The 15,152-nt window shown below is 29.8% G+C and overlaps 1 protein-coding gene across 1 annotated transcript; it reads right to left on the bottom strand.

The window, feature by feature from the left end:
* Positions 1–1,827: 1,827 nt before the first annotated feature.
* Positions 1,828–4,235, bottom strand: LOC143576665 (uncharacterized). Its single transcript, XM_077060703.1, has 4 exons — positions 3,303–4,235; positions 3,006–3,191; positions 2,522–2,906; positions 1,828–2,402 (listed from the first exon to the last, which is right to left on the bottom strand). The coding sequence occupies exons 1-4, from the start codon at positions 4,233–4,235 to the stop codon at positions 1,828–1,830; spliced, it is 2,079 nt and encodes a 692-aa protein (XP_076916818.1).
* Between the last annotated feature and the right edge of the window lie 10,917 nt (positions 4,236–15,152).

The raw sequence follows: 15,152 nt of genomic DNA, 5'->3' as shown, positions 1-15,152 counted from the left end.
ACGATTCATGTCTTATCAACCACATTAAACCATTAGATATTAACATTAATTGAACAGGATGACCTTGAAAACTTCCGTCCAAAACAAAACCATGCACCTTAACCACCTGAAAAATATAAAAAAATCATGGAACGTTATTAAGAATTAAACCAAAAAGTTAATGTATATATAATGAATGGATGATATCTACAATATGTAGCTACTATGTTGAGGTCAAAAGAAAATAAAACAATTTTATAACCTAAGTTTATAACCAGAAACAAAAAAAAATTATTCAAATTGGTAATTACAAATCAAAGTATATTGAAAATATAATATTAGAGAGACAGACATATTAAAAGTAATCATTAATACCAAATAATTAAAAATCTAATACTATTAATACAATCTTCATGCTAACACAAAATAAATATAAACATAAAAGGTATAATCTAAAAGAAAATATAAACATGTGGATTTTAAGTTTACCAAAAATGAACTTACATCACAACCCACCAAAAATCGCAAACTGTCATAACAACCTGACAAAACAAAAAACAAACTGTTATAGATGTGTATTGTACTTTTTTAGAAGCCTATATATATGAAGTAAACTACTAACATAAAGTAAAAAAGCAAAGTCAAAAATAAAGTCAAAAGTTATATTTATCAAAAATCTAACTACATATGTGATCTGATTTACCTTAAACATCTGAAGAAGAACCAAAATAGCTTTGAAGATCATCAAAATCGGATTCATGATTTTGACAACCTAAAAACCATTTAACCTTCTTAGCCACCTCATTCTCCAAATCCAAATGTGCTCTTGCTTTAAAAAGGTTTGAAAGCTTCAAGAAATCTAAATCTCTTAAAAGAAAAATGTCATTCGATTGCAATATGGACTTCGGATTAACAGTCTTTTGCTGACCATTCACATATTTGATAAAAACATTATTTTGCATAGGATAATAAAACCACTCCCTAACATTGACAAAAGGAAGTAGATATTGTTCATGTTGAAAAATCTCTTCATTTAGAACATGCAATAGTTCTCTCTCTTCGTCGTCAATAATTTGTTTGCGGTTTTCGTATCCTATTATTTGGTACTTAAACGGAATGCTAAAAGACATAACCGATTCGATAGAGGGCTTATGGATTGTAGACAGATCACTAAGAATAAACTGATAATTATTGGTTTCGAATGAAAATTTCCAAGAAACAATTGTTGTCATTGTTGAAGATAATGGAAGAGATGATGGAAGAGATGAAGTTTTCTAAGAAACTAATTATTGAATAAGTTATGGTTATTGTTTATCTTCCAAAGAGTCTTTATTTAATTAATAATAAAAATGACGGTTTATTGAATCCATAAACCTCATGATTATCCCTGTATTCAAGAAACTATTGATGAACATTTAACCTATTCTCCTATTTATTAAATGTAGTAAATTGATAAGATATAAATGTATATAACATATATTTCGGATATATATATATATATATATATATATATATATATAAATCAGTATAATATTAAGCTATAAATAAAAGTCTATAAAATTAAATTTCAAAAACATAAAAGATATACTACAAAAACCATAAACAACTAAACATAATTGAACATACAAACATGTACCTATAGTTAAACAAAACATTATAATAATACAATCCTTTTATTAAAAAACCTTAAACATATTTAAAAAGATACAAACGTAAACAAAAAAGTATTGTCAAAAAATTCATACAAGGTTTCCAAATATTTCCTTATACACAACATTTTTGGTTTCACTAATCAATTTGGATTCCTTATCTAATAAAACAATCTTAATACCTTCGCGAGTCTTCACTCTAGACAAAGCAACAAAGCTGGCCATGGGTAAAAACCGGGTCTTTTAAATACAATCCAACATGCGATAAAGATTGTCCTTGACTTTTATTAATAGTCATTGCAAAACAAACCGATATAGGAAACTGTCTCCTTTTTAACTTGAAGGGAAGCTTCTTATCAGGCGGTGTAAGACTTATTCTGCTGAGTAAAGTACGAAATCCAATATTAGTACCAGAAACAACCTTAGCTTCAATGACGCGTTTACCCAAACTAACAACTTGTAGTCGAGTTCCATTGCACAACCCTTTTTTCTGATTAATATTCCGTAGTAACATAATATGAACTCCAACCTTAAGTAACAAACGATGGTTTGGCATTCCGGACATCTTTATACCATTAAGAAAATTAGGAGAGTACAACACGGGATCAAAATCCTCAGATACACTTTCAACCTCGTCGATGCTATCTGAACCTAAGTGCTCCATTTCTTGACCAGGAAAATACGCTAAAATACGATCATTAATCTCTTGAACAACATCATTTAATGGAGCAAGCAAAGCCCGTTCTTGAAAGTAGGTAAGATCATTAAACCTATCTAACATAGAAGGATAAAAAAGTCTATCAAATCAGACATAGGATCAAGGGAATCTTTTATTAAAAGATCCTCTGGAATTGTTATAGTGGCTTCACCATCATTAGGACCACCAAGATTACCTTGACCAATATCCAACAACCAGTCAGCAAATTGTTTAATCTCTAAAGTATTTGACATTTGAGAACCAACGATCAACCTCATGTTCTTGGTTAGTTTCAAAACCTTACAATTTGACCATATGTAAGAAGAACTAATTGTGGCGTTCACACAATCGTTTCTTGTTCCATTTTGTACAACAGGTAAAATCTGTCTGAAATCACCACCAAAAACAACTACCTTACCTCCAAACAATGATCCAGAAGTGTTGCCCAAATCAACGTTCATAACATCTTTTAAGGTTCTGTCCAATGCTTCGAATGCATGTTTATGAATCATGGGAGCTTCATCCCAAATTATTAATGATGTTTTTTTCAATAACTCATAAACATCTGTATTACCCTTAACCTGAAAATGTTGAATATGTTTAAATTATATTCATTAAAATAATTTAAAAACATACATTTAAATGTGAAATAATCTAGACTTAATGAAATTTATAGTTACCTGACATTGGGAGTCCTCGGTAAGATTGATTGGAATAAGGAATCTGGAATGAGCCGTTCTACCGCCTTCTAATAACAAAGATGCTATTCCACTTGAAGCAACATTAAGAACAATTTCTCCCTTTGACCGAATTGAGGCAGATAAGGTTTTCCATAAGTATGTTTTGTCGGTACCGCCGTAACCAAACTAAAAAAAGACAAGTTCACACACATAACAAAACTAACCTGGATTCTTGTGTTTCTTTTGTTGATGATAAAGAATCCCGTCGACTAAAAATTGCCATGTATTATCCCATACGTAATCAGGTCTTGATAAGGACGATGTTATAAGCATTGTTGCAAACAGATTTCTTAAATAATATCCGTTTGCGGTATGGCTTGCTTCCTCAATTGCTTCTATGTACTCCTTATCATCGTCTAAAAGCCCTCTTCTGTAACAGGCATCTCTAAAAGGATCACAAACAAAACCATCTACTGTTCGAATATCTTCAAAACATTTTGGTCCTTTAACCTTGTTTAAAAGAATTCTTAAGTAGTATGCCTCGTCAAATGATGCGGGAACGACATAAATTCTACCAATAGCAAACCCACTTTGCCTTTCTACCCATTTTGGTGGTGATGTTTTTTTCCATACAAACTGTGTTGGAAACTCAGCATATGATAGCCTCCTTGCATGCTCGTAGTTCCTATTAGCTTCCATCCAACAAGTAAACATTGAAACTGAATTGGAAGTCTTGGTAAGAACATCGTCAATATCTTCCTCAGGGCCATAAGTTATCTGTTGTTGACCAGGTAAATGAAAAGGAAGTCTCGTAACAGCCGGGACCCTGTAATGAACATCAAAAGAAAATATCCTCCAAGCAGCCTCACATGCAGAAAGATATCTACAATCGTAAAAAGCTTTAATCTCATCTACTTGAGGATCTTCATTGTCGTCAGTGTTATTTTGGACAAGGGAAATTGTAGCTCGATCTGGACCCTTATTTATATATTTAAACAGATACTTGATTGATCCTTCTTGATTGCACCACTCGACGTTTATATGTGCTTGATACTTTCGTAAAAGAATTTTGTTGTAAGGCACGACACTTCTATTATCTAGATTTATACCTTTCTTAACGACGTAACGCCCATTGTCTCTTCTTTTATAAAGTGGAAAACCGTTGGAATCTATACTTGTCTCATTTTGAAATCGTTTTGGGAAATTTTTTGAACATTCTCTATCAATCATGCAGCTACAGCTCGGATTAGCCTCACACAAGGACCATGAAGCATATGATTTGACACGAGCTGGTATAGGTCTGGTTCAGTGACCTTGTCAGGAATTTCACTTGAAATAAAATTATCTATATGGGATGGATTGTGAATTTTATTCTCTGGAGCAATGAATAGGCAAATATGGGCATGAGGCAGACCACGTTTCTGAAACTCAATTGTGTAAACGGCTGCATTTGGAATCAAACAAATAAATTAGCAACAATTAAATAAAATAAATATATTTAACAAACAGTAAATAAAATATTAAAAAAAAATATTAGATAGGCAACCGAACCTGCTTTAATTTTTCCAAACAAAGCCTTATCCTTCATCAACTTAATCATTGAATCAAGCTTCATTTTGAATATCCGACATAGTATATCTGGCATGTCTTCAGAATTTAAATTGGTATCCTTTAAAAAACGTTTTACTTCTGGCCAACCTGGATTGCACGTAATGGTTAAGAAAAAATCCGGATAACCGTACCATCTACAAAGACACATAGCGTCCAAGTAATTTTGCATCATATATCTACTTTCACCAGTAAAAGATAACGGAAGGATTACACGCTGCCCAGATGTTGAAGCATCTGAATTTCCTGCCGTCTTAAGGTTTCGAAGGCTTTCATAGGTATCAGACCTAAGTTCACTCTGTTTTTCACGTATAAAATGCAACCTTTGACTCTCAACCATGGTATATTCGTCACCAAAAGCTGCTGAAAAAGCCTTCGTCCATTTAAGGGTAGTGAGAATTGGTTAGGCCTGTCTTGTAACCTATATGCAAAGAACTCTCGCATAGTGCACTTATTACGGGCAGCCGTAGACGAAGGATCGACATTCCTGTGAGGAATGTCTACTTTATAACCATCCTCACCAAAAGGAAAAAGCAAAGGAAATTGTAGAGGACTATAAGAAGGATGAAGTTCACAAATTCGTCGAAGACCACCAGACCTGGAGTTAACTATAATATCTATCTTGTCCATTGCGTCACCAAAATCTCCAACGATAAGAGCGGCAACCTCAGAGGCAGTTGGTAAGTTATAAGTCCTACCATCGTATTTCCTTGTTCCAACAATGCGGAGCTTCAAATCAGTCTGAGGATTTTCTTTAAAAGTATCACGTACCATACGATATGCCTGAACCAATGGATTTTGTGAGTCTAACATTTCCTTGAGATAATTAATAATATAATTTTCGTAATTGTTGGCATCTGAAGATGATTCACTGTAAGACAAACAAATAAAAATTAACATTAATATAAATGATATATATGATAAATTAGTAATTGTTTGAAAAATGAGAAACATATAATGTTTAAAAGTAAGCCTTACCCAAATACTCGTTGTCGGTTTGATATTTCGTTCTCCGTATCATAAATGTATAGTTGAGCAAACTGAGGTTTGTTATTTAATGGAAGAAGACTTCCTATAGAATGGTAGTTTTCTCCGCCAAGTCTAAACGTGTAAGGAGCGTCTCCTCTATTAATGGAATTGTCAATTTTTCCACCCATTGATGTAAAGGAAAACATCGAATTGAATCGTCTAATATTTTTCAAAAAATACTTGCTTATAGGATCTTCGCCACGAAACAACTTTACATAACTTTCATGAGGTTGCTTTAAATCAAGAATTTTAACATTTCCATTGCGACAACATAAAGAGAACATTGTATCAGCAGTTCTTTTTCCTCTCCTAGATTCAACTTCCCACAAGCACGCGTTGCAAGACTCACATTTGAAACTTTGATCTCCATGATCAACGTAATATATAAAATAAATGAGACATATAAGTTTAAGACCAATATTTGTAATATTTAATGTAAAATTATATAATGTATTAAATAATAACCTGTTGATATGCCTTTAAAAACATCAACAACAAACTCAAAATCGTTTAACTGTTGCATAGGTATAGGAGTAGTATTGGTTGTTTTCCTTGGTCTTCCAACACGCCTTTTTGATGACGTACTTCCAGAGTTTATGTAGTTAGAAACAGAACCGCTCAAATTTGATGATGATTAGGGATGATGTTAGATGAAATAACACAACCTGTTAAAAACAATGTTTTAAAACTAATAAAACAAAAATAGATTAATATTACAAATGTATGACTAAAAGGAAAAACATTTTACTTGAAGAAGACGGCATTGTTTGAGAAGCTTGGTTTAAGGAGTGCTTTAATTTATCACGTTTAGCATCTACAATTTGCTTTCTTTGTTTTCGATTTGAAGAATAAAAAGTACCAAGTTGCGTAGAGTTATCATCTGGAAATATATTTATAATATAAATATAATGAAAAATGAATAATGAAAATAGCAGTAGCTAGAGAATTAGAATACTTATGAATGACAAAAAGAGAAACGAACGTTGGTAGTTTGGGGAATTATTGTTTACGCTAGGTAGAGTTGACGGAGATAAATTTTCCTTCCCTTTGTGAATTGTAGTAACACAACTCCTTTGAGCTTCATACTGTGTACGGGTTCTAGTGTTTGAATCTGCGTTTATAATAAGTCCAATAATGTCGTATAGATAAATTTACAAATATATTGTAAATATAATATATATAAAACTTACTTGAACCGTGTTTTGATGAATAGTTATTTGATGTGTAATTTGAGACATACTAACAGGTGTATTGCTTAAAACGTTACCTAAATGGCCGATTTGAGGTTAACCTTTATTTCAACAAACATAGAATACGGAAATATATTAATTCAAAGTAAATGAAAATATTAATATTACAAAACAACCAAATTAAAGATTGTTAAAATTAATATTAAAATGTTGACGCCTCGAGATTTTATCGTATTGATTGGAATGATATACTGGATATGAGTGTCCGTTAAAAAAACTGTGATAGGTGGATTCGAATGAACATATTGAACATTATTTGACTGGGTTGAGTTGGAAACATCAGACAATGGATCTCTTGAAATATTACCTACATAAAACATAAAGAATACCGTATAATTGAAGAAGTAATAGACTGAGTTGAAAGAAATATGAATAAAGAGTGAAATACCAGTTTGATCGTTGTTCTTTCTCTTTGAACTGGAGAGAACAGTTTTACGTTTCTTAGAAGATGAAGACATGATTATACCAGTAATGGAAAAAAATGGTGGAAAATATGTTGACAAATCGTGGAAAATGGTTAATATAGGAAAAAATTATGAAACATTATTTAAGTAATGTGTAATATTAATTAAAACTGAATTAAAATGCCATTAACGTAATAAAGTGGAAAGAATCTTAAATTACGGAATATTATATAAATTTCAATAATGAATATCTTTAGGAAATCTTAATAAAGCTTAATGTAAGTCAATTTAATATATTTTGACCAGATTTTTTAAAAAAAAAATATGAATAACATAAATTCTGTATAACCATGGGTTATGGTTATACAAAGATTTTGTTTATCATAATTATGGTAATGTTAAAAAATATTTGTTATAAACATGAATGAATGAAATAAAAAACAATACATAAACAGATTATTTCTAAAGCAAACAAAATAAATAAAGATAATGGTTCTTACATTATAATTTTAATAAAGTCCAAATTAATAAAAATAAATACGAAAAAAAACATCACAACTAAATAACTTTAAGAACAACCAAAGCAACATCATTCTTATAATAACGAATAACTAAAGTCTTGCCAAAACATAATTGATTGTTGATCACGTAATCCTTCCATCCAATTAACGTAAAGCGACCCTTCTCTTTTTGTCCTCTGTTTTTAACTTTAAAGATGGTTTCATTGCCTAACAAACTCTTGAACTTAATTAAGCGGGTTGTTTTCAGATTCGCCAGTCTACCAACTTCAGCAGGTAGTCGTAAAAATATTAAAAACAAAATGCATTAGAAAGTTAATATGGTTAATTTAAATTTAAATGAACAGACATATAACAAAAATATATTACAAACGTATAAAATTTATTACCATACGATATTCAATCTTCTTATGGAACTCTAAATAGCAATTAGAGTTTTCAGCCTCATTATTATCACCATGATGTATAACGGGATTGTGAGAATAACCAACTACTGATTCACAATATGGAGACTCCACGGTATGTTCACCATTTGTATTGGAATTTGATAATCGATGAAAATAATTGGTGGTAAATGTGGAAACAATAAAGGAATACCGTTTTTGTCATACACTATAAAATCAACAGTAGACGTGTTGACATACTTTAACCAAAGAACGTCACCATCTCTCAAAGCCAAATCTTGAACCAACTGTTTCCAACCGTCACCAAATAAATAGTGTTTTTTATAAAATTTAAAATTTATCTCCCAAGAATGGCTATGATCAAATATGAACTTAATTACTCCGATTTGAAGAGCGTCTTGAAACTAGGATTCAATATTCTTCTTTGAAACAACCTGTTAGGAAAATAGGAAAAATTACTATATGTTAAAACCATTTTAATATACATGTTTCTAACACTGACTATTAATTAAAAAAAATTAAGAGAATTTTACCAATTTAGCATTCATTCTATTATGATCGTATAAAACAAATGCCTGTCGATGCAAAGTAGAATTTGCTTTCTTTGAAGGAGTTCTAACCAACCATTTAGTTTCACCTTCAATTAAAACAAAAATAACCCTCTCATAAGGACGAATCTTCAAAGAACACATTAGTTGGGTAACTCCATCACCCAAACAAACTGTTTTTTCATGCTTTTTTAACTCCATTATCGATGATCCTTTGTAATGAACAATCTCAACTGTTTTAGGCAACAGGTTAAACATCAAAGAATTTTGCAAGATAAATTCTTTTGGAATTTCCTAATAACAAAATTCAGATTTACAAAATTAGATATTGAACGTTTAGACAAAAATATTATCATACAATTTTAAGAATACCTGAATAGGAAATTTCGGATCTTCGACAAGCATAAGAAAAGAAGTTGTCATTACAAAAATAGTATTTCTACATAAAACAAAATAATATAAATTTAAAATATTAGTTATTAACGTATTAATCTAAGAAACACAACTTATATAAAAATAGTTAAAAGAAATTAAGGGACTGATACATACTTCAATGACGGCTGGGAGAATGATAAAGAAGATGTTAAACCTAAAAGATGATTAGGGATTTATAACAATTTTTTAAATTATATTCTAACTTAGGTAACACCCGGCAATTTTGTTAGAATGCATTAACATATTAACATAAATAAAAGGAATATAATAGTGGTGGCTATTGAATTTGAAAAGTACATTCTAGAAGAATCATAACAAAATAAGAATTCAAACACATTTATTTGTTAGTTATAATCAAATATGGTAAACATAAATTATGAATATGTAAAACTTCTAGTAAATAGGTAAATTTAATATAGAATGAAAATATCATACTAAACATGAGATACTATAACATTTATGATACGTATTCAACCACATCAACATGTATCACGAGTCTAAAAATATGATAAACATAGATTTTATAAAATCTGTTAAGTTTATAGCAAAACATAATAATTAACAAAAAATATTAAACAAAAATAAGATAAAGTGTCAATTGTAGCATAACTTAAACAACCAAAACATAATAATCAAGAACCCAAACATGGATACCACAAAAGCTTGTTTAAAACCTATTCAAATACTTGTGACAGGATCATAGAATGAGTTGGACGTTTGTACTCGAGTAGACATTTCTTCCCCAAATCGAGCGAATTAAGACGAACAAATTCTGGTCAGTCATGAACTCTAAACTTGTAATTACCATGATTGTATTCAATGTGGATTATAGTCATCACATCCTCGCCATTTGGGTTTATCAACACCAACCTAGTCTCTTTATCTAATTCATTGTCACGTGCAAATTGAACAGGTAAACGCTGTAAAATATATAAACAAAAGTATTTAGTGTTTATAATAATACATGCTTGAATACAAAAAAAGTAAGTATACCTTAACAAACTTATGACATGGAAAAAAACTTACCAATCGATCCCTGATAACAACTTCAACAAAATTGTCACTGACATCCTCATCTTGAATCCAAACACGCTCACCTTCTATATCAACAACACCAAAGCTATCATCATCTAACAATAAAAACATATAAAAAAAGTTAAGAAGTAATTATATTTTGATAAACAAATTATGTGAATATTGGAAAATTAACCTGAAACTGTAACAATGTCAACATTATCCAAACCACCAACAATATTAATTCGTTGAACAAACTGTGCCCGTTCAACACCACGACTATCAAACACATATAACCAGAGAGTATTGGGATCAACCGGTAAAAACACAAGATAATCATTAACTTGTAAGTTAACATGCCTCGCTAAACTTGGCCATTCACCAACAAATGCATATCCAGGAATACTGTTTTTGACACTTTTAAACACAAGAGTCCATCTACTTCCATCAGCTGCAGAAACATTCCAGTTAGCAGATGACCTTCCACGATTCAGATATGAAAGATAAAGTACAAGATGATCGTCTCTTAATTGCTGACATACAAATTTATAAAACATTGTTAGGAATACTGTAAAAGACAAATTTTAAGAAATAAACATATAAATATTTAAAAATTTAATTCTGACATATGAGTAAGAATAACAATACGCTTTAACATACCAACTTATTCATTGATGGATAAGATACATAGACATCAAAAACCTTATGCTTCCAATCTGGATGTTCTGGAACATATAACAATCTCCACTCGTGTGGCTGATTGGGAAAGAAAAGAAAAACATCACCAAATCCGAAACCGTTGTCTGTTACAAATGGGAACCATCCATTTCCAAATACATACTTATCATTGCTTAGATCAATATCAACACTCCACTCTTGATTTAGATGTGTAATCTTAACGGTCTCGTGGAGAGACTCATGAGGGAAAAGAAGCTTAAAATAATCTTTGGGAATTTTCTATAAAATACAACAGAAAGTAAATTAGCATAGATTAACCTAAAAATTTGAAGAACATTATAATAACGACAACTTTTAACTTGTAGATACTGGCCATATGTTCAACGAATGGTTGATTAAACACGGCTAATGCAGGATAAATAATCTGATTAATCAGTATTATTGGTAATTAATTATACAGTAATAAAAACAAATATATGAAATTCAAATAAATGATGAACAAATATGTGTTTTGGAAAATATAATTCTTGACATGATATAACAATTCAAGGACATTATTATTTTGACTAATGTGTTTTGGACTAAATTTAAACTTGATTTCACATATATTGTTTAAATCAAATAAAATATATTAAATAATAAGTAAAATTTGAATTGCATAGAATAATATAAGTTTAAACATTTAGAACCAGAATTAATGTAATTTGAATCAGTTTTGACTAACTTATGATGTTTCATGGAATTGATTTTAGGAATTAATGTCCTTGAATTGTTAGTTAGAAACAAAAAAAGGAAACATGTTAAATAGGAAACAATTCATTTTTGACGGTAAATACAAAGGAAACCTGTCAGTCAAACAATTAATATTCATATTTATTATAAATTAAAATTATAATTCAAATCATATACCAAAAAAATATAGAGATACAATAGATACATTCTATAACCTGATTTACTTATTTATAATTGGTAAAGTTGTTAGTCCGTATTATGTATTATTATTTATAGATTAAGAACATTTATATTTAAATAAATTATTATGATTTGAATTATGGAATTTATTATTTATAGATTTATAGATTAAATTTGAAAAAAGAGTAATATTCTTAATTTTAATTTATTTTTTATTTTGTTATAATTACAAATTAGGAAATACTTAATTGAGGAAAGTCAATGTATAATATTATTTTATTAGGGTTTAAATTCTATAATTAGAATTTTATTATAGATGGTAGTGACAAAAATTAGGAATTAATTAATTGAGGAAAGTCAACATATAAAACCGAATTCGGTTATGTCCACAAATTAGGAAAGTCATACTAAATAATTAGAATTAATGAAATAGTTAATGGTGTAATTTATTATCAAAAACGAAAACAAATACTGTTAACTTTTAACTATGATATATGAAATTGAAATATTGTAATACATGAATAAATTAAATCTATACATGAATGTTTAATAAAAATACAAATACTTCGGTCTTCATCAATAGTGATATTAGTATAGATGAGTCGAACAACAACCTGAAATAATAAAAATGAGAATTAATCATCATATTGTGGATTTTTAAAAAATAATTATAAAACGGAAAATTTAAAACGTGTTACCGGAAAAACGATATTGTCAGAATAGCCATGGTATACCGGAAAAGCGATAATACTATAGATGAGTCGAACAATAACCTGAAATAATAAAAATGAAAATTAATAATTATATTATGGACTTTTAAACAATAATTAAAAAACAAAAAATTAAAAAGGTGTTACCGGGAAAACGATATTGTCATAATGACCATGGTATACCGGAAAAGAGATATTAGTATAGATGAGTCGAACAATATCCTGAAATAATAAATTAGACAATTAATATATATATTATGGAGTTTTAAACAATAATTAAAAAGAAGGAAAATTTAAAAGGTGTTACCGGAAAAACGATATTGTAAGAATGACCATGGTATACCGGAAAAGAGAAAGAAACTTCTATTAATCATGAAAGTTCATATTTTGATTAATTAACAAAGTTAAATGAAGTATTGAAACAAATATAAAAAAATCATCGTTATAAACATGATAGGAAAAATAAACCGGCAACACTTACCGGAAAAACTTAAAACGTCCACATATCACCTTCATGACCGTGTATCATGTCACCAACCTAAACTGATTTTTTTGAAATCAGTTATATCTGAAAATAAACATATAAAACTTATAAGAAAGAATAACCGGAAAAAATAATAAGGTTGCCGGAAATTAATTAATTGTAGTTTACATTGGATCGGAAATATTAAGCAGAAATAAGAGGCTAAGAGCGGCCATTAGGGTTTGTGAAAAGTGTAAGCAGAAGAATTTAGACTTAAATACAGTATTTGAATTTACGGGTTAATGGGTTAATGGATAATGAAGACCCGCGAGAAATTAAGCTAATATGGGTTAATGGGTTAAATGTGGTTTAATTGCTGAGTTGGAATGATTAAGTAAGGAAATGGATGACATGGAGGTGAGGTGGCATCCTATGTGGACACCCTAGAATGATGCCATGTGGAAATTGTGTCATACTTTAATAGTATGTATAGATTTTACATTTTAAAATAATACACATTTATAGAAAATCTTTTTTTAATTATAAAAAAATATAATATAATTGATTATGAAAAATACACGGTTTCCACTGACAATTTTTAATTTAAGGCTAAATTAATGTCAAAATAAACCATATTACCTTTTAAAATATAAATACGGAATTTGACCCTTAATTTAGTCTTAATCAAAACATATTTAGACCTCATTAAATACGGAATTTGACCAATTTAAAAGATTTTTATAGTTTCCAATCTCAACACACTTTATATTTTATTTATTTTACCAACTTATAATTATTTACTTTTAATTTTACTAAAAATTTAATAAGTTGTGTATTAAATATGGATTATTTTCTTTGACCAATTTAATACGTTTTAGATGTTCAAGTATGTTTATGTGTAACTATTTTTTTTATAGAGTGATACTATTATGTTACACAATTATGTGGTTATTAATACAATTAGGTTACACAATTATTTAATCGTATAATTTTACCATTAGATTAAGGGGCTGTTTGTTTACATCTGAATGGAACCATTCAGATGCAAACATCTGATTCATTCAGACTTTAGACTGTTTGGTTTCAAACAGAAAAACATTTGAATAATTAGGTTACACAATTATTTAATCGTATAATTTTACCATTAGATTAAGGGACTGTTTGTTTACATCTGAATGAAACCATTCAGATGCAAACATCTGATTCATTCAGACTGTTTGATTTCAAACAGAAAAACATTTAAATAGTTAAAATTAGGTCTGAATCATTCAGACTTATTGTTATTGCTAAATGGGACAGAGGCTCATTCAGATCTGAATGAACCAAACAACCAATGTTTTCAAGTTCGGACCGGACCGGCCGGTCGAACCGGTTCAACCAGGATTCGGACCCCTTAACGGTCCGGTTAGGTACCTTTAAATCGCTTTCCAAATAACCGGCCGGTTCAGACCGATTTGCAGTTGGACCGTAAAACCGGTTCAACAGTTGAACCGTTTTGAGAATTAAATATATTTTTTTATTATCATTTTCAGATTTCAAAGGATACTTCATGACTCATATCTATTTATAAGAATGAAAGAAGGCTCCAAACTTTTCTTGGGGCGATGTGGGATGACTTTTAACCCTTTTATAAATAACTAGTTAGGTTAGAAATTTTTCCTTGGCCGATGTGGGCAATAACAAGGAGAAACTTTTTAAGAATTAGAACAAGGTTTTGAAAGTTGTAAGAATTGAACTCATGACCTAACCTAGAAAATACAATATATCTACCAACTCATCTAATAAGGTTTTTTGTTATTCATCTAATTTTAATTTTGAAATACACGACTAATACTAGTATTACATTATTGTCTTCTAATGGTAGCACACTCACATTATGTTTTGATAATATAAACATATGATGGCTAAATATTGGACTAACAAACACATTTTGAACTAATGATATGGCCTATGACAACAAATTAACGTATTAAATGAAATCCGATTTTTAAATCCGGTCCGGCCGGTTCAACCGGTCCGACCAGTAAACCAGTAACGTGTCCGGTTTGATGTCCGATCCGGTTATGAAAACATTGCAAACAACCCCTAAGTAGAATGATACCATTAAATAATCATGCAGGTAATAAACTTGTGTTTAACAAGTTTATTAATGGTCAAATGAAAAACATTAGGCT

Source organism: Bidens hawaiensis, unplaced genomic scaffold (genome assembly GCF_021521415.1).
Source record: "Bidens hawaiensis isolate Kalapana, Puna unplaced genomic scaffold, B.hawaiensis_p1.1 tig00028258_1, whole genome shotgun sequence".
Taxonomy (NCBI): Eukaryota; Viridiplantae; Streptophyta; class Magnoliopsida; order Asterales; family Asteraceae; genus Bidens; species Bidens hawaiensis.
Note: the sequence above shows the minus strand (reverse complement) of the source record. Positions and strands in the feature narration are given on the sequence as shown.